We start from the raw sequence: 25,782 nt of genomic DNA, 5'->3' as shown, positions 1-25,782 counted from the left end.
AGATTATCCATCCCCTCGCCCACAGACAGAAGCAAGCATTTCCTGTGCTTGCTCATCTTAAATGTGTGGCAGAAGTGATTTACATAGCCATATTTCCTGAGAATGCATTTTCTTTCTGTATTTATATTTGTATTTTCTCTCCTAATTCTTGTGTCTGCTCCAGTTGTTGGCTCAGTAATCCCTGGTAATAATCAGAAGCTTGTCAAGGAGTCTTAAATGCTGCTTAACTGTGCTACCAAAAGCTGCTTCCTCCAGAGGAATTTTCCTCCTCTCTTCTGAATGGCTTTTTCTGAGGGGAAGGAATGGCAGGACAGTGAAACTGGGAAGATAACTCTTACACTGGACCCCTCTGTTGGGCAGATAGAGAGCAGACACTGTTAACTAATTTGCTCTTAATGTCTTCGTTTCAGTGGCAGTGATTCCAGTCACTAGAGCATAATGACTTTTTCCCACTTTTTTTATATAAACCTGTTCTCTTTTCAGGCCATTACTTGAATTAACTGAAGACAACTGCTGTGCCCATTTGCAAGTGTTGAGCCATATTTAATTTCTGTTTTATGATTTATTTGGATTTTCACTCAGTTTTGTTTTGGTTTATTGTCTTTTCCCAGGTAGCAGACTGTGTAAACTGTTGAAAGTGATAGACTTGGTGTATTTCTGGAAGTGATGTATTAGTGGGATGGAATGTCTTAAAGCTTTCATATCCTGATATATTTTTAAGTTGATGAGGAAAAGCACAGTGCATGAATAACATTTGAAGTACCATGCATTGCCAACACACTTGGAAAGATCAATAATAGTTTGCAATAGGAGTTGAACAGAATACATAACCAGAGCAGACTCAATATACTAGGTTGTATTCAGACATAGATGCTTTATAATTCGTAGGTGAGCTTTTTAAAGTACAACTTCAAAGAACTGAAATGATCTTCTGTTGCTATGTGTTGCAGGAAGTGATAGAGGGATGAAGTTGTAGGTTGCAACCATGTTTTTCTGGAGTTTTGAATCTGATCTTTGCAAGATCATCTTTATTCTTTGCTTTGTTAAGGAACTCCCAAGGAGTGCATGGGCTTGGCATTGCCAAAAGTGGTGTTTGGTGAGGAATAGGTTCTATTGTATGCTAGACTGTGATCATCCCTGCTTGTTGTCAAGGGAAACAACATCAAAATTGCTATCTTAACAATGAGATTCATCTGTATCTTTGCTGCTTGTAATAATTAATTCCTGTTGTACATACTGAAGGAGTGAAGTCAATGAGAACTAAGCACTGGACACCCCTACACTTATAGAAATAATTCACCTTTTCATTCTAAAAAAGACAGTTATATTTTGCCTACGAAATTACCCTCCTAATTTCAGCTGCATAGCTTTCCATGATTGTTTATGATTTTATGATTATCTTTCAATAGCTTTGTGCTAGGTTGTAACTTGATTGAAATACTGCATGCTCGTAGCACCAAAAAGCAATTTGCACTGGCCTCTATCTGCTGATGTGAGTGGTGGCAGAAAATCTCTTTACAGAGAAGTAAAATATACACAGAAGCAGCAAGGAGCTTAAGGTGTGAAATGTGTCTATTAAAATACTGAATAGACAGACATGTCTGGCTATTATCATCCAGATAATGTGAGCCAAACCAAATAAATTACTTGAGAACTTAACAAAAATAAGTTGAAACAGGTGATGTTCTGAAGAGCGCTCTCTGCAAGAAGGAATGAGTGTATCGGGCTTTAAAAAGTGGAGGCAAAGTAGCAACTAGTATATTATCCAACCTAACATTCTTTATTCTAGGCCTGTAAAAGCAGTGATAATGCAGAAAACTGTTAAACCAAGCATGCTGTCTGGCTTGCACAATAAAGTCACCAGACAACTTCAGTTCTTTTATTTCTAGAAAATTGGTGTTGTGTTGCTCATCTCCGGAGTACCAGACAGCAGTGTAAGGACTCTGGCAAGGTGCTGTACTGTTAAGTCCCTAGAAAAGCATTTTTGGCCTGAATTGCACTTTATTATGAAAGCAATGAGGTTGAGATGAGAAGCAGTACAAACTTCTGAAAGAAAGACCACAATCATAGACTCTTTTTCCTTGGAAGGGACCTTTAAAGGTCATCCAGTCCACCCCCTCCAGTGAGGACGGACATCTTCAACAAGATCAGGTTGCTCAGAACCCCATCCAACCTGAAATGTTGCCAGGGATTGGGGCATCTGCCACCTCTCTGGGCAACCTGTTCTCAGGGTTTCACCATTGTAAAAAATTTCTTCCTTATATCTACCCTCTAATCTACCCTCTCCTAATTTAAAACCATTACCCCTTGTCCTATCACAACAGGCCCTGCTAAAATGTCTGTCCCAATCTTTCTTACACTCCCCCTTTAATTTTTGTAGTTTTTGAATGTGTTACAAAGGCAAAATTTGCAGTGTGTGTTGGCTTTATAGAAGAGCAGATTGATGAAATCCCTACCAGCTGTCATGTGGTGGCTCCACCCAATATACACTCTGTATATTAAGCTATAAACCCTATTCTGCATTTTTTTTCTTGAACTGCTGCAAGCTGTTAATATAACACATTATTATATTTAGACTCTTTATATAGATGAGAAGTCCTGATGAATTATTTAAAAATATGTCTCTGCAGGGGGGAAAATGTTCAATTGCCCCTCAAGGTACAGGGGACTGGAATTGATGACTTGAACAGAGCTGAACAGATCTTGATTCATGTGACCTGTCTTTGCAAAGACTCAGAGTAAGTCAGTTTCCTTCAAACTCTGTACCTGGAATAGCAAGGTTTCGAAGTGCACTGAGTGCAGCTTGTTGAACAGAGACATCTTCACTCTCTGCATGTTTCTGCAAGAGATCCAGAAGCTGATGTATGACTCCCAGCTGCACCATTCGTACACAGTTGCCATCTGAAGAAAGAGGGAAAAGGAAGCAGGTGAGAGATAAGAAACAATAACAGGTATTAATTGTGTAAAGTGATAATTCTGGGGGTCATCGCCTTCACTTTTTTCATTTTGATAAGATTGAAAGTTTAGTTTTTGCATTGTTTTTTAGTCTCCAACTCCCCAGAGGTAGGTGGACATCAGCCACCTCTGAACTAATGCAAAGACACCACCTAGAAAAGCTTAGCTTGAGAGCCTTCTAGGGACAGTCTCTGTGAAATTCAAAATCGTGTATTGTCCAGTTAATTTCTTCCTCAGTAGTGCTTTATTTTTGTGGTGGAAAACTGGTGGAAAATTTACATTTCTCCACAGAATTGCTTTATTCAGTGTTGCTGTTCTACTGGTTTAAGAAATGATTGAAAAGAGACCAAGGATCTTATCCAGCAGTGGTGAGTCTGATTGCTAGTTTTGTACTGCTGTTACTCCTCATAGTCAAACAATTTGTCACTAAAATAATCAGCCCTAGTTTTTTCCTAACTGTTTTGAGAAACCCAGTTTCTGAAATGAGAAGTCAAATTGTGTTCCACTCATATGAAGCTAGAAAGATACAAGTCGACCTAGAGATTTCTGATCCACTTAATGCTGATGAAAGAGCAGATTTGTACACTCCAAAAAGCTACCATTTTGCCCAGCATGTGCTCTGCAATATTTTGTCAGTGCATGCCTGTATCTCTCACTGAGAACTTGCTCTGCAGAGGTGACAATTATCAATTATCAGAAGGTCCTTAGCTCACCTTTAATGGAAATGAGAAGGTCTTCCCCTGAACAACAAAAGGAAACCCTTCGTAATGCAGTCTGGATTCTTGAAGGGAGTGTTTTGAGGATGCCATCTGGCAAATAGTTTTCTGTGTTCTATTTTATGCAGTGTATTATACTGCTAGAGAAGCATATTCCCAACACCAGTCAACACTGCTTTAATCCTGCACTGTTCTTATGAGATTTCTATTTGTTGAAATGTGGCAAAACAAAGTAAAAACCATACAGGAAGACCACATCTTTGCATGAGTAAGCAATTACTTGTGGAAGTATGTAGACTTCATACAAATACAGAATTTTGCCAGAAGTAGCTTTATGTGCTGCTTGTGGTACTAACTTCATGCCTCCTGTGGGCAGACTTTTTTTTGTGTGTATGACACTTCAAAATGGCTCTAGTAATTTTAACCCCTTTTGCTGATTTTAATGTCTTTTGAACCAATGCCTGCTGTTACTTTAATCTTAGCATTTTAGTAAATAGCATATTTTCCCCTGTATTACTACATGTGTTAAATAAGAATTTGTCATCTGTGTTTAAAATGGAAGTAGATATTTTCATGAGAGAATTATGTGTGAAATAGTTGAGATTCTTCTCATGCAAAAATCTTTCAATACCAAGTTGTGCATACATTCTTTAAAGCTGATCTTTTTCCTTGTGGTTCTTCAAATGTTCTCTTGCCCGATCCTAATCTTTGGTGATCAAAGTATGTGAGGAAAATTGCCCAGTCCTCTTTAGGAGTAGATTCTCTAGGAATAGACCATCTCTTTTGGTCTGACAAAATTCTACAGGCAAAACCCTTTGATCTTCATATAGACTAACCTTAATTGAACTTCATTTTTCTCCTACCCCCACCTTTCACACTAAAGAACAGAGGAGTATTTTTTTTCTCTCTCTTGTAGTAAAGTGCAAATAGGCAGAACCCATTAGTGGTTGTCTTGCTTTGATTGTTGCAGAGCTTCAAATTGGTTCTCCTATGGATTTTTGCTTGGATAGCAGCAAAACCTTCAATTTAATGGCTCATAGTTAAAGTTTGATAGGAACAGCCACTTTGATAGCTGCAAAAGCTGTCTGTCATCTTTTCAGTGCCTCAGAAATCATTTGATGCTGAAATCAGATGTCCATAGGGGTTTTTTTTTCCTCTTAGATTAAAGGCTGTCCATACATCAGTGGTACAGACTGGGGCCTGAAAGGGATTATTCACTTTCTCCACAAGAAAAATCTAATGGGGTTATGGGGGAGATGGAGGGAGAAGAGCAAGTGACAAAGCAAGCCATTCAACTGAATAAATTGAAGACAGCCAGTTTAAAGGCACCAAGGGCATTTCTGTGGCCCCTGTGGAGCTCTGGTTCACAATGGCTGATTCAGAGCAAGGTATAAGACAAGGAAGAAAGGGAATCTAGAAAGGAAGTGGGGGGTGGGGGTGTGGTGATGTGTGTGTGATAGCTTATGTAAAGAAAAAATCCAAAAACAAAGTCTCATCTTCTTTTATAATAGTTAAGCTTATATTAATGCAGGAAGTTGAGCAATGTTTTAAAAGCTCCTTTTTGTTAATTGAGTTTGAACCCAGTACAGCAGCTGTCAGTGAGAAAGGAGAGAACTTGGAGGGATATCTTCTTCAGTCTGATTTCAGCACAGCATGTCTTCCAGGAGTCTGAGAGTCCCTCTGTTTCTCTCTGCATAGTGTTAAGGCATGTTGGTTTCTATAACAGGAATGTGTGAAAGATAAAATAGCTTATCTGTGGAGTTCATCCCTCCTCCCCTCCCCCCTCATGTGTCTGAGTAACCCTCTATTCCTAAAAGTGACTTAAAACATAAACCAACATAAAATTATTGCAATTTTTAAATATATATAAATGTATTTACCATGAAGCATTTCCAGAGTCTCCACTCGAATAATGTTTGACTTGGGGGGGGGAAAAATAAAGGTGTGAAAGTTTGCATGTACCTGATGACCCCATTTTTCACAATTCTGTCTGTCAAACGACTTCAATATCATTAGCACCTGTAACTTAGAGGCATGCAATTCTCCAGTCTGCAGAAAAGCAGGAGATGTTACTGTTTCAGAGAAATGGGGTGTGAGCTGACAGCCCCAGGCAGAGCTACTGTGGCTTGAAGTTGGAGTGCTTTGTGTTGGTGTTCTGTGCAGGAGCAGCCACTGTGGTGGATGACTTGAGGCAAGGTATGCAAATTATTGAGAGGATAATGGCAACATAAGCACTAGGCTCCTCTAAAAAGTGAAAAAGTGTGTTGTCTGAGAATAATCTCTTAGGATAATGAAACAGGTTGGGAATGTGTCCCTGTGAAGGAAACGAAGGCAGTGATGAAAGCAACAGCAGGTAGGAACTCCTCTGCTAAGGGGACTTTCTGATATTGTTTCTTAATATATCTGGACTGTCAGTATGCCCTGTTTTACCTCCAAGAAGCAGGGAGACGATGAGATCTGATGCAGCCTTCACAATGCACGTGTCCTCAGCTTGTGAACTGCCCTGGAGCCTCAGCAGGATCTCAGACAGTGCTTCTTGCACGCCTGCCTCCACCAGCTGCACTTTCAGAGCATCTGTGGGATCACAGTAAAAGCACACTAGAGCTCCTTGGGTCTTTGAAGTGCTTCAAACTAGGAAGTTAAATCCTTGAACTTCAGCCAGTCTTTTTCTTTTCAGGTGAAGTAACTGTTTTGGATTTTTTTGAAATGGTTATTCTGGTAGCAGGATAACACCAAGGCAGATTGAGCAAAGGCACAAAGATCTGCACTGATCTTTGACATTTCTTTTATTACCAGTCTTGAGTTTTCAGTTCTTTATAGTCCGTACCAGGCATCTAGATATTTTTAGTGGACACTTCTCAGTGCTTATTACAACACTGCTTAGATAACTTGGGTGATATTTAGTTGTAATTTTTTAATAAAAAATAATCTTTCTAATCTGCTTTCCTGTTTCACACTAATTCTTCATGGTGTGTACCTGCCATTTCAGGAATCCACCAGAATAGAGAGGAATGCTACTCTCCCCCCTCCTTTTCTTTGTTGCCTCACCTGTTAAGCTTCACAGTCTTGCTCAGGCCAGGATTTCATATAGTTTTATGGCAAACTCAAGCTAAGTACCAGTACACTGTCTCCCCTCTTTCCCCCAAGCTGAAGAGGAGCCTTACCATTTTCTGCAAGTGCTTGCAGGATCTCAAAGACCATTTCTAACCTCTCATGGTTCCTTGCTCTTCTCAGTTGTTTCACCAGCTGTTCAGCAACTTTGGTCTTGCTGAGAGCTTCCTTGGCTGTGTCTGTGTGTATGATGAAGTCAGGTTTTTGAATGTTTGATTAAATGTTAAAAAGCATATCCCTGTGTAATCTGAAGTGGTTAGACACTACTTTGTTTCTGAAGGCTTTTTCTGGTTTTTTAGATGCTTTTGTCCCTCTGGACAGCACTGAGACAGCAAATCTCTACTCCATGCCTTCTTCCCCCCACCTCTTTCTTTAACACTGTTTTAATGTAATCTCTGTAGCAGTGATATTAGCTGCCAAATTAATCCTAGCTTAATTCCACTGACTCTTCTAAATCCATCTGTAGTATGATTATTTAATTTATCAAATTGGCACAGGCCAGTTTGCTGTGGTAGCATATTTTCTGCTTTGATTGGAATGTTCCAGTCTTTCTGGGATCCTAAGCAGCTACAAGGTGTATGTTAACAGAGATCAGATTTTTTTTTCTTAAATTTTTTCTTTTTTTTAAAGTTTGCCTGCTGTCTTGCATAGAACAAGATTTGGATGTAATGTGGTATTAAGTAATATGAGAGATCTAGAAAGGACAGACCTTAGAGGATGATGTGACAGTGTGATACCAAACCCCCTTCCCTGCCTGTCCCCCTGCATGCAGGAAGCAGCAGATAAAATTGTAGCCAGACTGTATATAGAGCATTTCAATATATTTTTACTTGGTCTTTTTCCCATCACCACTTACACAACTAAGGCAGATGTATTTTTAATCAGTGGAGATGCCTTTGGTTTGGAAATTGTGTAAATGAAAAGGGAAGCTGCTTCACTAAGGTGTGTAAACTTAGTTATTAAAGAGAAATAAATATTAAATAAATTAGGTTTTAATGTACTGTATCTGAAGTAGGTGACACTGTCAATTTACCATGTAAAGTTATGCCCTCTCTCTTTTTTTCTGGATGAAAAGCTGCCTATTCTTTTAGCATAGTGTCAGCAACTGGGAGTACCCCAGGAAAGAGTGGTTACTTCTCCAATCCAGATACTGTGGCCAGTCCCTGATTAGATAGCAGCAGTAGTGTTTACAAAGAAAAATCTGAAATAAACATAAGACAAAAAAACCCTCACCTTCTTCAAATAACCTAATGAAAAACAAACCCCCACAAAAAAACCCCAAAACCAAAACAAAGAGAAGCCCACAAGCCTGTGGGGGTTCTGCAGGGAAAAATAGCTGCAGGGTGAAGATATTTTGCTCCAAGATACAAAACCAGTTACTTACCCAGGTCTGCAAGATTGCATAAGGCCAGCAGATCAACATGGATAAGGGGCTCACTCTCTGCATAATCAGTGAGTATTCTGACCAGTGATGTGATGACTCCTACCTTCACCAGCTCTTCCTGGAGATCCCCTGGTAACAGGAAGCATAAAACTTCAAGGTTATTAAAGAGGGACCCATTAAGCTAGTGAAAAGGGTCCAGCTGAGGTGTTTTGCAGCAAGATAACCTGGGTCTTTCTCACACTGTTGGAATTCCTAAAGATTTTGTGCTGTGGGTTCGGGCTACTGTGTGTGAGGGGATGAAATGCAGGTTCAGGACAGACTTTTGCTGAACCTTCTGGTTCTGCTTTGACTTGAGGAACGAAGCCATTGTAAAAATATATAAGGACAATTGTCTGAGCATCTCTACTACTAGCACAGCTTCTAAAGTCAGTTCTGAGGGACTGTATATCTTGCTGTATGCCTGAAAATTGAGTGAGGAGCTGACAACTGGTTTATTTCTCTCAGAAAAATGAGAATCTCAGCCTTATTAATATATGGCTTCTTTTGTTCTGAAGGGTTTGGAGATGGAGGGGGCAGGAAACCCAAGAGAAAGCACAGTCTAATGACAGCTCTGCTTTCAGGGATCAACAGTGTTGATATACTCTGCATGTGGCCTATCCATGCTTTTTGCAAAATAACTCCTTTAAAACAAGGCACTGTACCAATACCTGGGCTATTATATCACTGAGAGGCAGACTGCTTTAAAATTGATATAGAGGAATCTTCTTCTTCCATTTTTTTTTTAAATTTTTAATTTATCAGCACATAGGGATTCTTGGATGACTTCAAGGTACTTTGGAATTTTTATAGTAAAGTCCTCAGGCAGGTGTAAATTAATGTGATTTAAGAGAAGTGAGCAAAATACAACAAATTAATACAAAGATTATTTTGGTTCTGGTCCTAGTATACTAACTACAGTTGTCTCCACCCACATGCAGAATTGCTGAGGAAAACGCTGAAAATTTTCTTTTTTGTAGTTTGCCTTGTAATGAGTAAAAGTTTAATATCTAAAATGATCCTAAAAACAGCCCTGTGTTGAGCCAGACTGCAACTTGGATGACAGCACGTGTGACAGACACCAGAAAGTGTCTGGGTACTATTGTGGCATTTGTGTTTGTAATCCAGTCGGGGCATCCCTAAAGTTCATTTTTCTACAATGTATTTATTGCTGTGTTAGTGATAGAAATTCTTAAAGCTTGTATCTTATATCTGCTGTCAAACCTATGCTGAGCCTGCCTTCTGGCAGGGGCAAAGAAGATTTGCAGCATGGCCATACCCTGCAGCAGTGCTGGTGTACCAGCAGGCATGCTGGTGTCCTGACTTTGTGGCAAAATCTGGAGCACAAAGATCTATATGCAAGCAGCAGTCCTCAGAGAAGGCTGTTCCTTGCACAGATAAACATCTGGGTATTTTTTAGTCTTTTTTTTCTGACACACTTTTTAAACAAGCGCTTTGCTTCATGGATGCTGTAGTTACTTTGAAAGGAGACAAAACCATTTAGGATTTGAGCCTAAGGCAGTGTTGCAAAACTGAGCAAGATAAATATGAGGCTCTGCTAGTGCCAGAGCAGTTCTGACAAATAGGTGTCACCTTGAAGTCAAAAATACAGTGGAAAACAGAGTTTAATAGGTGTTTGATATACATTCAGACTAGTGTCTGTGAGCTGTCACAGCTGCATCTCTGGAGGATGTGCTTGGGTCTCATAAGAAAATGGCCCTACAGCTAGAGAGAAGAGCTGCATCTCTGGAGGATGTACTTGGGTCTCATAAGAAAATGCCCCCATAGCCAGAGGAAATAGGAATTTCCTAGGAAATAGGATTCTCTCAGGCTGGTACTTACGGTTGTCGTAGCAGATACGGCCAATTGCTCTCCCAGCATGAAGCAACATGTCTTGGTCTGTGCTCTCCAGCAAAGGTATCAAAGTTAGAACCAAGTCTGCTTCAATACATGGTTTCTTCATTTCCTCTGTGTAGGTAAAGGAGAGGGACTTTGTGGTTTTTTGCCATTTTGAAATAAAACAGTTGCAAAATGGATTGCCTATAGCTACGAAACAGAACTCAGGAGCTGAGCTCCCATGCCGTAATATGTCCTGTAGTAACACTGGAGTGCAACATACCATTCTTGACTATCTCTGAAAGCACTTGGGCTGCTTTCACTGCACATCGTGGATTGCCCTTCAGGATTTTTGCCAGATTTAGGAAGATCCCACTTTCTCTGAGTAGGCTGAAGGATTTCTGCTCTGTAATGATAAGTGTTAACAACGCGAGTTGCAGCAGTTCTGCAGGGGGTTTGTTCACATGTGCTTTGTTTCCTGGAGATCTGAGTGGGTATCTGTGGAATCCAAGCCTCTGATTTAACAAGGCTCACTCAAAGGCTGTCTAAATCCAAATATATGGGAACTATCATCTGCTTGACTGACAGCAAATGTAGTTCCAGCTGATTATTCTGCTTCATGCTGAATTGAAGCACAGGTGCTAAAGCAAAGAGCAAAGCAGTTTTATTTTCTCTGACAGTAAGAGGATGCTTGGATAAAGCATCGGAAGTCAGGGATTAAGATTCTGTTCCTGAGGTATGGCTCAGCAATTTGTTTTCTAGGAAGGCACAGTATCTTTTTATTGGACTAGCAATTAGAACAGCCAATTCTTTTATCTGTTTTACATCAAAAGTGTCCAGTCTCCTTAAGGCTGTAAATCAGCATCTGCCAGGAGATTCAAGTAAATGCAAGTTTATGTCATTTCAGGAGATTGTGCAGAGTCTTTAAAGACTTCCTTATAAAGAGACCAGGAACTACTTTTTAAATTCCTGACCTGGTAGTGTCACCTCAGTTTAATCCTAGGAATTTGCAGTAAATAAAATACTAAATTTGGAATTTCTCTGCACCTTCAGGTGTTTTAGCTTTATCTGGTCACAGGCAGATTTGCAAGTCAACAGACAGAAGGGGAGAACAACAAAGCAGACTGAGGATAATGACAGGTCCAGCAGCAATCATTTCTTGTAATACAGATTATCACCAAAGAGGCCAAAACCTCCAGTGAATGCTTTCAGATTGTGCAAATGGTTAAATAGTGATCAGGAGTGATACTTAGCTGTCTTCAGTAAGAGCCAGGAGAATCCCATTCAGACTTTCAAGGATCTGATCTTCAGCTTCTGTGTCATCTCTGCAGAGCCCAAGGTATTCCAGGTGCTGGCTCAGGGTTTCTAAATGGAATGGCATGGAAATCTGTGGTGAGCCAGTATGGGAAATACTGACTTGCTAATATTTCTTTTCACTGACAATGTCTGACCATAAGATCATCATCTGAAGGTTCCAGATCTAAATATGCTCATGAAAGAACTCATTTAATCCAAGAGCATGAGAGGTCAGAGACTCTCAGAGAGCTCACAGCTCTTGTGCAGGCATAAATATGCAGAGATTAATTCTATCTAAAAAAACATAGATTAACATTACAAATCTGGAAGAGTTTGAGGTAGGGAGGAGAGAGGAATAATTAGAAAATGAAAATCAAACCTGTCACTTCTAAATACCTCTTTATCATAAAGATAATACTTGCAGTTCAGATAGTTTAGCATCTAATCTGATAGTGGGCAGAAGCAGGCACTGAATGAATGCAAGAAAGAAACAGATGTGGTAACATACTTCTCCCCTAGGTTCTCCCAGCCTTGGCCTTTAGGGACATAACTGGTATTTATACAACGTATTTAATACATATTGATGGACTTTTGTTCCATGGATTTGTTTAATTACCTATTTAATATAATTCATACTTTTTATTGCCACAGCACACTGATGTTGTTCCACAGTTTCATTGTTGTAAGAGGAAGGTACTTCCCTTTGTTTTGAAATATCTGTCAAAAAGCTCAAAGCTAATGGCTTTTGAGTTTCTGTTGTAAGAGAAATGAATGATCCTTCACTATTTGCCTTTTCCATGCTTGTCATGATTAGATGGATTTTTATTATATCTCTCCTTTGTAATCCTTCTGCCAATTCATTTAATATTTACTCTATAGAAGCTTTGATAACTTGCTTTAATCTTTTTCAAGTTAGCTTTTATTCTTTATTTTTTTTAGGTGAATATCTAGAATTTGAAAATGTTTTCAAGATCTATGTAGACTGGAATTAAGACAGAGATTGCAATGTTTTGTTGTATATTTGAGAATATGTTTTGTGCAGCTATTCAGAATGATTTGATATTTTCTGGATGAAGGGAGTTCATTTAGACCCCACCATTATTCATAATGAGGACAGCTTTTCCCCAGGTATTTCTGCATTTCTTCTTCTGCATTTACAGAAACTGAACCTGATGTGTTTCTTTATTTGAAGTCATACAAATTTATAATTTTTTTTTTTTTCTTTTTTTTTTGCAACTTTCTAGTAATTTTTAGTTGTGAGAACTCCAAATAATCTGAAACCTCTTTACCATTCTGTTGTTTCTAACCTGTTGATGAACATGTTGATGTTGAACCTGTTGAAAGACACAGGTTCCATCAAAAGTAATCTCTGATAATTAGGGCTTTCTTTCATAAAAGCAGTCTTTATTCTGCCCTTCAGACTTCTTCTGTATTTTTTTTCTGTACATTAACTGTATTCACCTTCTTGCCAGCTGCTTAAAAATATCTTTTTAAAAGAGAGAGGTTGAGCATTACTTGTGTCCACAGAAATCATATAGATTCTCCTTTTTGATCATATCTGTGTTTAGTAATTCTGTGCTAAACTGTGCAGAGCTCAGATTTCTGTGCTTTAATTTCCTGTCCTCCTTGCAGCTGGTTTTGTAAATTCATGCTGCTCTTGCTGCTTTCCACCCTCTTAATCCTCTGGTTTATTTAAATGGCATTCTGCATGGCATAGCTAATGCTTTGATGATTCATTTTTAAATTCCTTATAAACTCTGGGGAATAACATCCAGTGCTAACAATAGGTTACCATTTATTTTATTGATTTGTTCAAAATCAATCTTCTACCCTTTCAATCTACTTCCTGAAAACAAAAAAGACCTAACTAATTCTTCAAATGAATGTAAGAAATAACGCTGGAAACCTGATGGTTGAAGTAGTTAACTTAGAGTAGAATATAATGTAAGGTGTTACAAAACTGTGGTAAAATAGTATTCCTACTTTACCAACAAACCTTGAAAAAGGTGAGTCTGAGTTGTGGGTTAGAAATTCTTTAGCCAGGGATTATTAATGTGTCCATTAGTTAATATGAGGTTTTTAAAAAAATTAACTTAGTGCATACAGGAATTTACCTCAGAGGAACCAGAAGTGTATTGAGCTGTTTTGAAGAGAGGATGAATTAAAGAGAGGGGAAGCAGAACGTAACTAAAGGCTGTTATTGACCTTTGAGAAGAAAAATTCTTCAGCTTAAAAAAATTAAAAGCAGTTATTTCAGAACAACAGTAATTCTGATTTTGTGCTTTAAGCCTCCATTAGGAAAATGGCTGGGTTAATCAGGTTAATGAACTGTAATGGGTAATTTCAGTGTTTTTTGTATTTTAAGAGACTGAGGCTATATGTGTTGATGTCCTTTGGAAAGGAATTTTAATTGAAAGTAACTGTGTCTCTTTGTGACCTCTTCAAGATCGTGTGCCTGGCAACAAAAGGCATAAAATTGATAGAAGATCAATGCTTTCAGGAAAAATAGATAGCTTTGGGTTTTTATTAATAAAAAGAAGCTGAAAACTCTTGGAATAGATACATTTACAAGGATTATTGTCTTTGACCTGTTTTTAAAAATAAACATTTATCATGGGGTTCCAGTTCATCCCAGTTCTTCTGCCACGCTGCTGAATAAATGATTTTGTATGAGTGAAGTGCATGGAGAACTCAGGGTTTTTAAAAAAAAAAAAAAATTTAAATCACCTGAGCTACCTGTCAGTTGATTCAGTTTTGATCCTAATAGGAACGGGCAGAAGGCTACAAGGGCTTATAGAGCAATATAAAATATATTAGAAGCCTGTGAGAATGAATTATCTGCTCAACTCTGACTTCATCCTTACCAAGACCCAAGATGTGTTGGCATGAAGTAACACATTTAATTTATACTACTCTGTCCTCTAATTAGAGCAGTAATGATATTTACAACTATATTTCTAATGAAGTTGGGGTGTATCAAGGAAGATGAAAAGGAGACCAGATGTCTTTAAGTTGGAGGAGGTTGTTTTACAAGTTGCAGGAACAGTCTACATTGCTGGTCACTCTTTAGATTGGTATAGTAATAATTAAAAATCCAGATGCTTTGTTATTTCTCCAGGGAACAGCTCAGTAGAACAACATCCTATGCATGATGACAAAGTCCTTGTAAAATATCTCTCTGGTTACAGTCTGTAGTGTTGGGATTACTACTAAAAGCAGCAGAATCGACCAAGTAGCTGACTAATGAGCTATTTTTATGACTTGCAGAAGGCAGAATTTGACTGTAACAGTATTAAAACACTGAGCCCTTTTTGCAGGGTTTTTATTTATAAAAACTTGATCAATTTAATCAACATGGGACTGATTAATCGATACGCATCGTTTTTCAGCTCTGTGCTTCTGAGGTGGAATTGAAGCAGACACTGTGAGACACCCTGACTTTTGTGGAAAGGCAATAATTATAGCAGCACACACACAGACTGAGTCTAAAATAGGCCAGAAAAAGGTATTTCTGTTGTACAGGAAAATTGGGGGTTGTTGACATTTTGTTTCATACCATGCCCAAATAGAACATTGACAGGGTGGAACAAAACAGAACAATTTGTTTCAGGCTTATTTTTTGGGGGGTAGTGGATTTTTGTTGGTTTTTGTTGTTGTTGGTTTTGTTGTTGTTGTTGTTGTTGGGTTGTTTTTTTTTTTTTTTTTTTTTTTTTGGCAAACAGGCTGCTTCCCCAGCCGGTGGCTGCCTGGTGGGCTGGCCCGTTGCCCAGCTGGCTGGTAGGGAAGCTGGAAAGAAGCCAGCCAGGCAAGGCAGCTGGTCAGGCAGTGGGAAGTGCCTGCCTGCCTGGCTCCTGAGGAGGGTTTTAGCAGAGTAAAGATATTCTCAAAGAGTATTTTTTCTTGTTGTTGTTCTCTCGAATCAGCATTTTTAGCAGAATATTGTTGATCAGCTGTAGTGATTCACTGGAGAAGCCACTGGAAGTGGACTCAGGCTCTGATCTGGAAAGCTCTGATTTTACTTTCTCACTGCAGGGTCTGAATTTAGGAATCTCTGGAGAGTGAAGTACAAAAGGCTTTTTTCCTGAGCTGAAGGGTAGATTATTAATTCAAGCATAAATCTGTGCATAAACTACTTAGAGGCATAGGAACCAGACTCTTGCTGTGGGAGTTTATTTTTGATCTTCTTAATGAGAGCAGAAATAATAATGCAGAAAACATGCTGTACCATGGAGATTTTGCCTGGTCTCAGCAGTGAGGAAAGAACCATGAGGGGTGAGCTCTTTGGACACCCTTGGACCATTGCTGTGTCAGTTCTCAGCACAAGTTTTGACTTACAAAGTCTCCAGGGAGTGAGAAAGAAGAAATCCCCCACAGCTCTGTTTTTCAGTGACTCCATCTTATCTCCATCTTAAAAAGGCAATGCCTTTTCTGATTTCCCTGTTTTTATACCCTTACACATGTGCAGGAGCTATTTTCTGTATTTCTTCTAGAATAAATTTAGACCTTATCTTGCAACACCAAATGATAAATTTGGTATAATTTATTACTTTTTGGATCCTGAGCGGTATAAAGTCAGTGTGATCCAATTTGTTTGAGATCTTGACACTACTTATTCTAGTCAAATGCCTCTCCTTGTGTGTATACTTATTACTGCCTCTTTGTTAGTTTCACATACTAAAATTACTCTTCTGCCAGTTTTCTTTAGTATACTTGAGAAGATTCTTCCATGAACTTCTATTCTTGTTGGTATTATTGCTCAAAGATGGAAAACAAGTTAATTGTGATAATTGTTTATAACAAAGGTCCCTTTAGCTCTGTGTAATGTTTCCTGTTATAGATGATTAAAGAACAGTAAAACACAGAATCTATCCTTTCTCTGGTATACTTCTCAATTTGAAGTAATTAACTCCTTGAGGAAAAGGGCTTTGCTTTACTGGATGGTTCATCTTGTTTAGTTGTACTGACATTCATGAAAGTATTTATTTTGAACTTGCTTCCAGAACAGAGACTCCTGTGATGAGTTCCACAAAGTGATTTCTATATTCACTTAACCTCAACCTGTCAGTCTCTCAAAGTTTGACATAAGCTGTGAGGTTTTTTGTTTGGTTTTTTTTTTTAATAAATGCAGAATAGGATGGTGTACCTAGTAGTCTGCAAAGTCACAAATTGTCATACAGCATAGACCCTGCTTAAAAATAACATTCCCCTTCTCTTATTTTTCCTTTTTTGCTCATTATGCATAAGCATTTGCATGACTTTGAAGTCCATTTAAAGTGTGTGAGTTATATGGAAAATAGGGAAACCTATTAAATAATAACAAGGCCCTGGAAAGCTAATCTCTACATTAAGGGTGGAGATTTTAGTTTAAAGTTGGGGAAAAAAAAAATCTGGATAAAACTCTTTGGATTGAGAGAGAAAATAGCTCCTGTTTTCTCTCACTGATAACATCATCTGGCCTTCTCTGGGCTCTGATTTTTCTGAAAATGTACTATGTCACCAGGAAAGAGAACACAAGTCTGTATTTAATGCATACTGTGCAGCCATTGAGAGATAAGAGTCCACGTTTATAAACTGCTGGAGTTCTGTGGGTCAAGAGTAGCTGGAAGGTGTAAAAAGAGTCCTGAAAAACCTAAAATGTCAAGTCATATTGCTGGAAAATCACTGCTGAGTCTGTCTAGCAATATAATAATCAAAAAAATAAGTTGAGCCATTTCTGTGGCTGCCTGCAAAACCATGTAGCTGTAGGCCTCTGTTTTCTAACAGTATTTATTTTTTAATGGTCTTCCACAAAATAACAAAAACAATGCCTGGTCCATGGCAACTCCCATATAACTCAGTGGTGACAAATGTGCCAGCACACTGAGTAGAAGAATTCATGGTGGTAGTAGCAGAAGTAGTAAGGCTCCAGGTCTCCTTTTCTAGGAATCTGCTGTTATATTTACTTCATAATGAAAAAAAAAAATGTTGGAAATTGGAAATGAAGAAATCTAGAAGGGCTGGTTAAGTGTGTGTTAAGAGCAAATAAAGCCTGTAAGGTAAAATACAAAAAGCTGCTGCTTTTTACTTTGGTAGCCCTACCAAAGGGCTCATTTCAATTTGAGAAGTTTTTTTAATTTCTCCAGCAAGTGAATTTTTGTATTCAGTCTCTAGGAATCCATGCAACTGTCTTGGGATTGGGCTGACTTATATTCTTTCCAATAGAACAGTCTTGTTTTGGTGCATGAAGTAAAGATTGTCCATCTCTTCATAACCCATGGCAAGAAAATTGTCCTATAGGTCAGATAAGCTTATCTTCATCTCTATGAAAAGTCACAGCCATGTGAAAAGATGTTTTGTGTCTTTGTCACCACTCTCAAGGATGATGAGGTATAAGAGAAAATCATCGGATTAAAAAGAATCTGGGAATAGAGTTTAAAACCAATATCCTAAGGATAACAGAAGTAATTATAAACTTCTCCTCATCTGACTGTTTTTTTTCTTGTCTATTTCAAAAGTGGTTTAGGTTACTCATGTCTGTTCTGTATATGTGGAGAATTCACAAGAAAAGCAAATTTTAAGGATTTCTTTGAGATTTTTAACTTTTTCTGCACAAAAGTTATGTGACAGAAAACGTCTGTGGACAAAAAAATGAATTCTGCTTTGTGAACACATTTGCCTTATTAAAATTGGAAAAGGGGCAGGAAATACTTCACAACATTTCAGAAAGCTCAAGACAGCATTTTAATTTGCAGTTCCCTTGCTGGATGTTCACTGGGTTGTCCTTGTTTTAATTAAGCTGAAGTGAGCTTAAGGCTTGGTACAGTATGTATGGCAGTGTGGGGCTGAAAGCTCAGATGCTGTTTGGAATGGTACCTGACATTATTCTGAATTAGTTCAGCCTGAGCAGTCCTGTAGTTGACAGTCCTGTGGACACAGATAACTTTTGTATCTTTCTTGCCTGCATCCATCAGCAGTGCTCTTCAAGGAGGAAAGGAGTAGGAATGAATGGCTTGTGTAGCTTGTCCTGAAAGTCTGGGCTCGTGCCATAATATGGGAATTGGAATCTTTCCTTCTGCCCACTCTCAGAATCTGAGAATGGTCATATTTTCACCAATATTCTTTTCTCCTGATCTAGACAATTGCTAAATACTCTCAATGTGTGTGGCTAAATGCATGCATTTTCTAAGCATGCTTTAAAAATAGCTGCTGCCAAGAATTGGAAAATAGAAGAAAGCCCCCTGTGTTGTCCACAAAAGGTAACCTTTGCCTGTTGCCTTTGCAGCCTTTCTGGATTGCATTGACCCGTCCTGAACTCTTTAGAACATTGTTCAGTGCCTATGGTCCTATGGGATGCACCTTTGAACATTTTACTATTCAAAAAGCCATGAGAATACAGTGGCTTTTTAAGGAGATTTTTACTTTTTAGCCTGAGCTGCAGGTTGAAAGGATGGTGAAAACAGGAATTTAAGCCCAACTGGCTAGTACTTACATTAATGTTCTCTTTTAATCACAAGGATTTAAGAAAATTTTCTATAATCCATGTCTAAAATTCTCATACTTGTCATAAATCTACTAAGATAGCCACAAACACTTTTCTTTGATGTGGTGTGGCTTGCTTTTTTTTTTTTCTTTTTTTCAGTACCTTGGTCAAAAAATGAGGCAAAGTATAGTTAGAATCACTTAGCAGTAAAGTAGAGAAAGAAAATAGATCCAGACCACCACTGGGTCAGCAGCTGCTTGCCATGGAAGGTTACTGACTCCTGAATTATTAATGCTTGAACACCACCATTAGACAAAAGAGCACTGCAAGGGGATGGGGAGCAGAAAGCATTAGAAGGAGCTGAGGATGGTGTTGGTAATGTCTACAATATGTGCATCAGCTGGCCATGGACTATTCCTTAATCTCTGAGCCTGCTGATCACCACCACTCAGCCTTTACTGCAGGGTTTTCTGCCATTTCCTGCTGCTTGGCCTGCAGTCTGTCCAGAGAGCTCAGCTTTGATGCCAGGCTTTTTTCCTGCCATATTCAAAGGGGGGGGTATCAGGGAACAGATGGGTGGACAGAGTGGTTTGCTTCTGAGCAAATGTTTTACTAACAATATGACTGCCCTGAGTGGTAAAGGGACAGCTTCATTATCTGGCTGACAGATTTAAAAAGAAGAGAGTGCATTGGTGCAGGAAGGGTTTTTTTTTTTTTAATTGATAACATTCATCCTTTGAGAACCTGTGCATAGTTTTAATTGGGCAAAGCAGAAATGAGTGAAGAAAATGGAAGCAGTTAAAAGAGATGTGGAGATGTTGCATTATTTGGGTGGGAATTACATGGTCGAAGCTTAGAGTTTCACAGTAGAGTGACTGAAGTACAAAGCTGCAAGTGCATGAACAAAGGCTTTTTTCTTTGTTAACAGTAAGAGACTCAGCTATGCTACACAATCATCAGAAGATATTTGCAGAAAAGCAGCAGAGAAATTCAGGCTCAGGGGTTGCCCTGGATAACAATTATTATATTAATAATATTCCTTGTGGTAACAAAGTGATTCATTGTTGCTGGTGAGAAAAACATTAATTGATTGTGAAATGGAGATTGATGAAGGGTGAATTCTTTTTTGTTTTACAAATTTATTCTTGGATAGTTCTACCAAAGAGGGAATGCAGGAAAGGGTACGTGTATGGGGATAGCAAGAGGCAGGAAGAAGCTCCTATTGCCTGTGGCTGATGCCCTGTGGGGTCAACAGGAAAAATGGCTGCAAAACTCTGACTGAAAATGGATAAGAGAAAAAATACAATTATCCTAGGATGACCTAAAACAGACCAGTGAGATAAGCTGGAAGAAAGCCAATTGTGAGTGCATTCAGGGAGAACATATGTGCTGAAGAGATGACCCATAGCATGAAAAGCTGCTTAATGGCATTCTGCTAAACTTCCTCCTTTTCTGAGGAATGCAGGATAGGAGTAAAACTGACTAGTGTAAAGGAACCAAAATTTTGTTATAAAGTTGTATGTGCCTTTTTTACATGTATCTGATAATTTAAACATGATGCTTGGTGCTTAGGGAACAAGAATAAGTTTGACATATGCCAGTGATCTAGGGTAATGCTGAGCCTAACACTCTAATTCCTTACACGAGTGGAATTAGAGGAATACCATGTTTCAGATATTCAGATGAAGAGGAATACTAGCTTTCAGGTGAAGTCTGACTTCATTTAGAAGTCTGTTGCAGGAATAGCAACAGATGTACTGCTCTCAAAAGCAATGAGTAATGCACCTAAAAATTACTTTGTTTCTGCATGAACAACAGTTTGTGTCACATCTTCATTTTTTTTCTTTGTAAATGAGGTCGGGAAAGCTGCTGGTTTAAAATCAAAGTTCAGGTTTTTCACAGCTGCTTAGTTTCAGGAGGGGTTGACTTCACCAAGTGTTGTGAAACGGTGAATTGTCAGAGCTGGCAAAGCTGCCTGCTGACTACAACAATGTGAGCAGATAAGTAATCAGACAAATTGTGACAGCTGGGTATAATCTGACTGACTTTATTTATGGAAATGAATGAAATCCCTCTGTCTTGCTTCCTCACTGGGGAGCTAGTTTGCTGCATTTGTTATGGGTGATGTTGGTCTCTAAAGGTACCTTTTATCACTGAGCTAATATGGATCTTAAGTAGGTTATCTTTAATATGATGGGCTTGCTATTTGCTCACATTCATAGCTGCACAGCACAAAATGAATCAAAGGGACTCTTCCCTTTGGTCATTACATGTGTGTGGTAAGTAGGCCACAGTCTCCGACAAAGAGCGTTCAGCCCAAAGTCCCTGACTCCCTAAATTTAGCTGGAGAGCTGTCAGTGGAGGAAAAACCAATTAAGACTGCACAGCAGAGAAAACACTAATTTCCTTTGGCTGCCAACTCCTACAAAGAGGTTTTCAGCCAAGTACAAGAACAGCTGTGAAAAAATGAGCCTTTGCTTAGCAAAGCATCAGCCCAGCCCTCGACTCTCCCTGCTCTAAGCAGTCTGCTAGGAGTGTGGGTGGATGTTAGAGACTGTGACAATGACAACAAAACTAGCAGTGTCCAGACCCCAGCATGCATTGTTTTAAGAAAAAATGTTGACAGATGTTGGGAGGTAGACTACAGAATGGTGGGCTGGATAGCTAGGAAGATGAGGCATTCCTGACCTCCAACTGCAGAGAGGCAGGAAAGTCTCATCCCTGGCCTGGCAGTGAACTTAAGCTGCTTTTCCAGAGGGATTTGTTGCAAAGCCATCTGGCTGGCTGTGGATGTTTTGGTTGGTGTGTAGGTATTGCTGGAGGATGGCAATGCACAGCTGAAGCCAGAGTGTGTGTCTGCAGTGGAAAGAGCATCACCACCTAGAGTCATGGGAATAGGAGTGGGATGCACTGGGAAGCCCAGACATCTGGCATGGCTGGCAGAGGAATGAAGCTCTGCCAGGGTCTGCTGGTGTGGGAGCTACATGGCTAGATGGCAGGTAATGAAATTAATGCAGTTGTTGGCTGTTCATGCCTGTACTCCCCCAAGAGAGGCCCAGCAGGAAGGTTCCACAGCCTGGACTAAGACTCCTGAACTTCTGGGGTTTAATTAATGATTATTGTCTGTGCATGGAAACTCATAGGCCTCAGCATTTGCCGTTTCACTTGTGTGTGATAAATGCTGTTTGAGGTGTGTCCAGTAGATGTAGGAGGCTCTAGTACAAAGCTTTGTTATCAGACTTGAAAGACATTCCTTCCTTTCCTAGCACAAAAACAAACAAACAAAAAAATTCTGTAACTCTCCCAAGGACAGAGCTTTTGTCTGCAACTCATCCTCCACCTGCACCTGTCTTGTCCTTGCTAATTGCTTGGATCACCCCACTGAAAATCTGGACAAAGCCATTGAGAGAGAAGGATCTTATATCTGCACTGTTGAGGAAGACAAGGGTGCAGTTTGTGAGGTTCCTAATTAATTTTAGAGGTTTCCAGAGTAAAACAGTTGGTAGTGGGAACTTGCATAGTCTAGCAATTTTTTCTGAGGGCACTGTCTGAAGCTTCTGAAGTGCTCAGTGCTACAGTATCACTCCTGACATGCATCTGACCTGTTGTATAATGTTATAGGGATGTGAAGATGATTCTTGGAAGATAGTTGCCTGCATAATGCATGTGCTAGGAATATTTTTTTCCTAGTTATGTGTTTTGCTTTTTTTAATGCAATACTGAAAAAAGGATCATTCTGATGTCTGACAGACTTTTAAAATTATAGCCTTACAAGATCTGTCACTGCTTAATGCAAATAATACGTTGTTATATTTTGTTATCTATATTTTAGAGCTCTGCTCCAAAGCCTGAGTTGCTCAGCAGAATCTGCTTATTGGTACCTCACTTTATCAGTACCTATGAAGTGTTACTTTTGTGCTTATTCCCAGAAAAGCTTTATAGGATGGGCACAGGTGTATTAACACTTCTGAAAATTCCATTTGAGTATTTTTTTGTTTCTTTTAAATAAGGCACATCTACAAGACCTTGTACATTTGTGCAGTCTAATATATCTGTTCTGTTAAAGCCAGCTTACAGATACAATGTTGAGAACAAAATGAGAACAGTTAAAAGCATCCCACACTTCTGTTTAGAGAAGAGCCATTCTAAAGAAAAGGTTCTTTTAATTTTTCAGGCAAATAGCTTGAGAAAGAAGGTATAAATAAATTAATTGGTATTATTTTGAAGTGGTAGATATTGTACCATTGCAACAATAAGTCCTTTCTTATTTTCATTGCTTGCAAAATCACCACAGTTACCTTGAATCAGCAGCTCAGCTGTTGAAGTAGCACATCCCACATTACTTGTGGCATTTACTGAATATGTACCACAGTCTTCATGATATGCTTCTGCAATTATTAAGCTGTGAAGGTCTCCTTGTAAATTTAAATACCTTGGCCTAGTGCTACCTGTGCTGTATGAATAGGTTTGAGATCTTCTGTGCAAGTGGGTTGGCATTGCCTGGACACTGAGGGGGGGAAAATGCAGCCTGAGTTCTGCAGAGGACCTGCTTGCTTCCAGGACCTCCCAGGAGCTGCTCCCTGCTGCCAGTGTAGTAAGAGGGTGATGATAGCAAACAGAACAGTTAGAAAGGGAGCAGGCTTATGCAGGTTGACATCTTAAAAAAACCCTGGTTGTATTAATGAAATGAATTCAATAAAGCAGTCAGCATCCCTTCAGTTATGTGTTCAGAAATGTAATCATTAGAAATTATCCAAGTCAGTTCTGATTATCAAAACTTACATCAAACTGGGAGAGGATTTGGAGAAAGGGGAAAAAAGGGAAAGACTTAATAAAAGAGAGGAAGGAGGTGGCTGTGAACAAGTGGTAACATTCCTTAGCTTTTGTGAGCTTGTGCATTTTGGTCTCAGTCCTGTGTGACTAGATTTCTTCCTACTGCCTACTTTTCGTGCACATCTAAGTTAAAGAATAATAAAATCCTTTTGATGGGTTTTTGGGTACTAGATGTTTGATATTAGAATAGTGAAAAGATAGCTTAGCTCATTCCAAGTGTCAGTGTGTTTAATTCCCTTAATTTAGCTTTTTAAATGAAGGTGAGGGGGATCCCAAAGCACAGGAACGATGGTTTTAGGTGAATGGAAAATAAAAGTTACTTGGATTGTCACAGGGGAAAAAAGTGCTTTTTTTTTTTCAGATTGTTGGTGAACTTGTGATGCCTACAAGTGTTCAGAAACAAAGAGGGAAAGATGGAGCCACAGTAATGCTGCTGGGTGTGAGCCTTCAATAACTGTTGTTCAAGTGCAAGACCTTTGCTTCAGAAGGAACATGTAGCTGAAATGAGGCTGAAAGAATCATAGAATAGTTAGGGTTAGAAGGGACTTTCAAGGTGTGTGCTCAGTAGATCTGGTTTAGCCAGAAGCAATACCAAGCATCTACATTTTGTGTCCAGCTCTCTGACAGTTAAAAGTGCTTCTAAACTAAATTTTGACCTGCAAGCTTATTGGTGTCCCAAAACTACCAAGATGTTTAACTTCACTTGAATAATCATTTAAGTGACTAGGATGGTAATTACTCTAAATGGCTGCTCAGTTGTCACACTCCACTTAGAGACAGATTATTTCACCTTCAAACATGTTGAGTAATACTCAGATTAGCTCCACTGATGTCATGAGGTCTAATTGTGGAGTAAGTTACTGTCATGTGAAGGAAGAGCAGAAGGCTGAACCCTTTGATCCAGTTACCTCCTACCTTTGATCTGGAGAGTGATGGAAATAAAAATCTCAAAGGTGTACTTTAAATCCAGTTTGAATGCCCTTCCTTTTACACTGAAGGGCTTATGATCCAGATTTACCTGGGCTGAGAGATGAGTGGTAAAGCAGCATATTCAAAGTCTGGACCACTTAAATGCAGCTCCAATCTTTTTGGTAGCACTTGATGAAGTGCAATAAGTAAGCAGAGACATGTGTGAGCAGCTGTACTCTGATGTACATTGTACTGTCAGTTGAAAAAGATGAATTCTGCATCCTTTCAAAGTACTGAAATTCATAAGAAATCATAATTTTCCAGGGCTTTAAGTTCATATTTCATTGCCATTCTCATAACTTGCTGGTGTTCTTCAAGAAAACCTTAATTTCTGTGTGACTAAATGTTAAATATGGTTTGAAACAGGACACACAAGAATTTCAGGTTAGCTATAGCACTGCAGTTATCATAAACCTAGACTTCTGCATTGAGTGATCCTAGATTAGATTTTAATTTGTATCACATACGTTTGCAGTTCCTATATGAGACAAAATTAATCACATTAGAGATCATATCTATCTATAGTTAACAAGAGCTTTACTTACCCATAAAAGCTGGAGCTCTCCAGAATGGAGACAATAAAGAATAGCTGATCTGTTCTGTGAGCCTTTGTCCTTTACAGCCAGCAAGCTGTGAATAAGGGGGGATGTTTTATGGTTTCAAACTGATGAGCAGCTGCACAGCACGCTGGTTCTTTTCTCCTTCTGTCTTTTTCTCTGACCCTGCTCTTCAAATGCATCTAATACTCCATAATTACTTAATCCTCCACTGCTGCTTGTGTTTCCAGTTCTTAGATGTCATTAACAGAAATGGAAACACAGTAATTATCACACTAGGAGAGAACCTTTCAGATGTTCAAAATAATTTATATTGAACATTCCTCTGCTGTCATTCAGAAGAGTGATTATTGAATCTAGTAAGGACAGATTTAGAAGAGAGACCAGATCCCTCACTGGCATCTAGATACCCCCACCAGGCAAAGAAGATACATCTAAAAGGCAGCCAAACACAATCAATACCTGAATCTTGCTTGGTGGCTGCTTGAGAAAGCCTGATTCAAACTCATTCTGCTTCATGCTCGTCTTTCAAGTTTGTGTGGCTGAAACATATGGGAGTGTTGTTTTCTCTTCCATAAAGATAACATCAGAGCTGTCATCTCTGAGTTACTATTTTTAATCTAGATTTTT

General features: G+C 39.0%; 1 protein-coding gene across 1 annotated transcript in view; it reads right to left on the bottom strand.

Moving 5' to 3' along the window:
* The window catches only part of LOC139798518 (rap1 GTPase-GDP dissociation stimulator 1-like), a 31,879-nt gene extending 6,555 nt beyond the window's left edge, over positions 1-25,324 (bottom strand). The window contains exons 1-8 of the mRNA XM_071749298.1: positions 25,141-25,324; positions 11,293-11,403; positions 10,322-10,444; positions 10,045-10,170; positions 8,167-8,295; positions 6,836-6,961; positions 6,102-6,245; positions 2,767-2,901 (exon numbers count right to left, since the gene is read on the bottom strand). Coding sequence (XP_071605399.1) covers positions 2,767-2,901; positions 6,102-6,245; positions 6,836-6,961; positions 8,167-8,295; positions 10,045-10,170; positions 10,322-10,444; positions 11,293-11,403; positions 25,141-25,144 — 898 coding nt within the window. The 5' untranslated portion in view covers positions 25,145-25,324. The remainder of the gene's footprint in view (positions 1-2,766; positions 2,902-6,101; positions 6,246-6,835; positions 6,962-8,166; positions 8,296-10,044; positions 10,171-10,321; positions 10,445-11,292; positions 11,404-25,140) is intronic.
* Positions 25,325-25,782: the final 458 nt, after the last annotated feature.

The sequence above is a fragment of the Heliangelus exortis genome, chromosome 7 (genome assembly GCF_036169615.1).
Source record: "Heliangelus exortis chromosome 7, bHelExo1.hap1, whole genome shotgun sequence".
NCBI lineage: Eukaryota > Metazoa > Chordata > Aves > Apodiformes > Trochilidae > Heliangelus > Heliangelus exortis.
The sequence above is the reverse complement of the archived record's forward strand: the minus strand, read 5'-3'. Positions and strand labels throughout refer to the sequence as shown.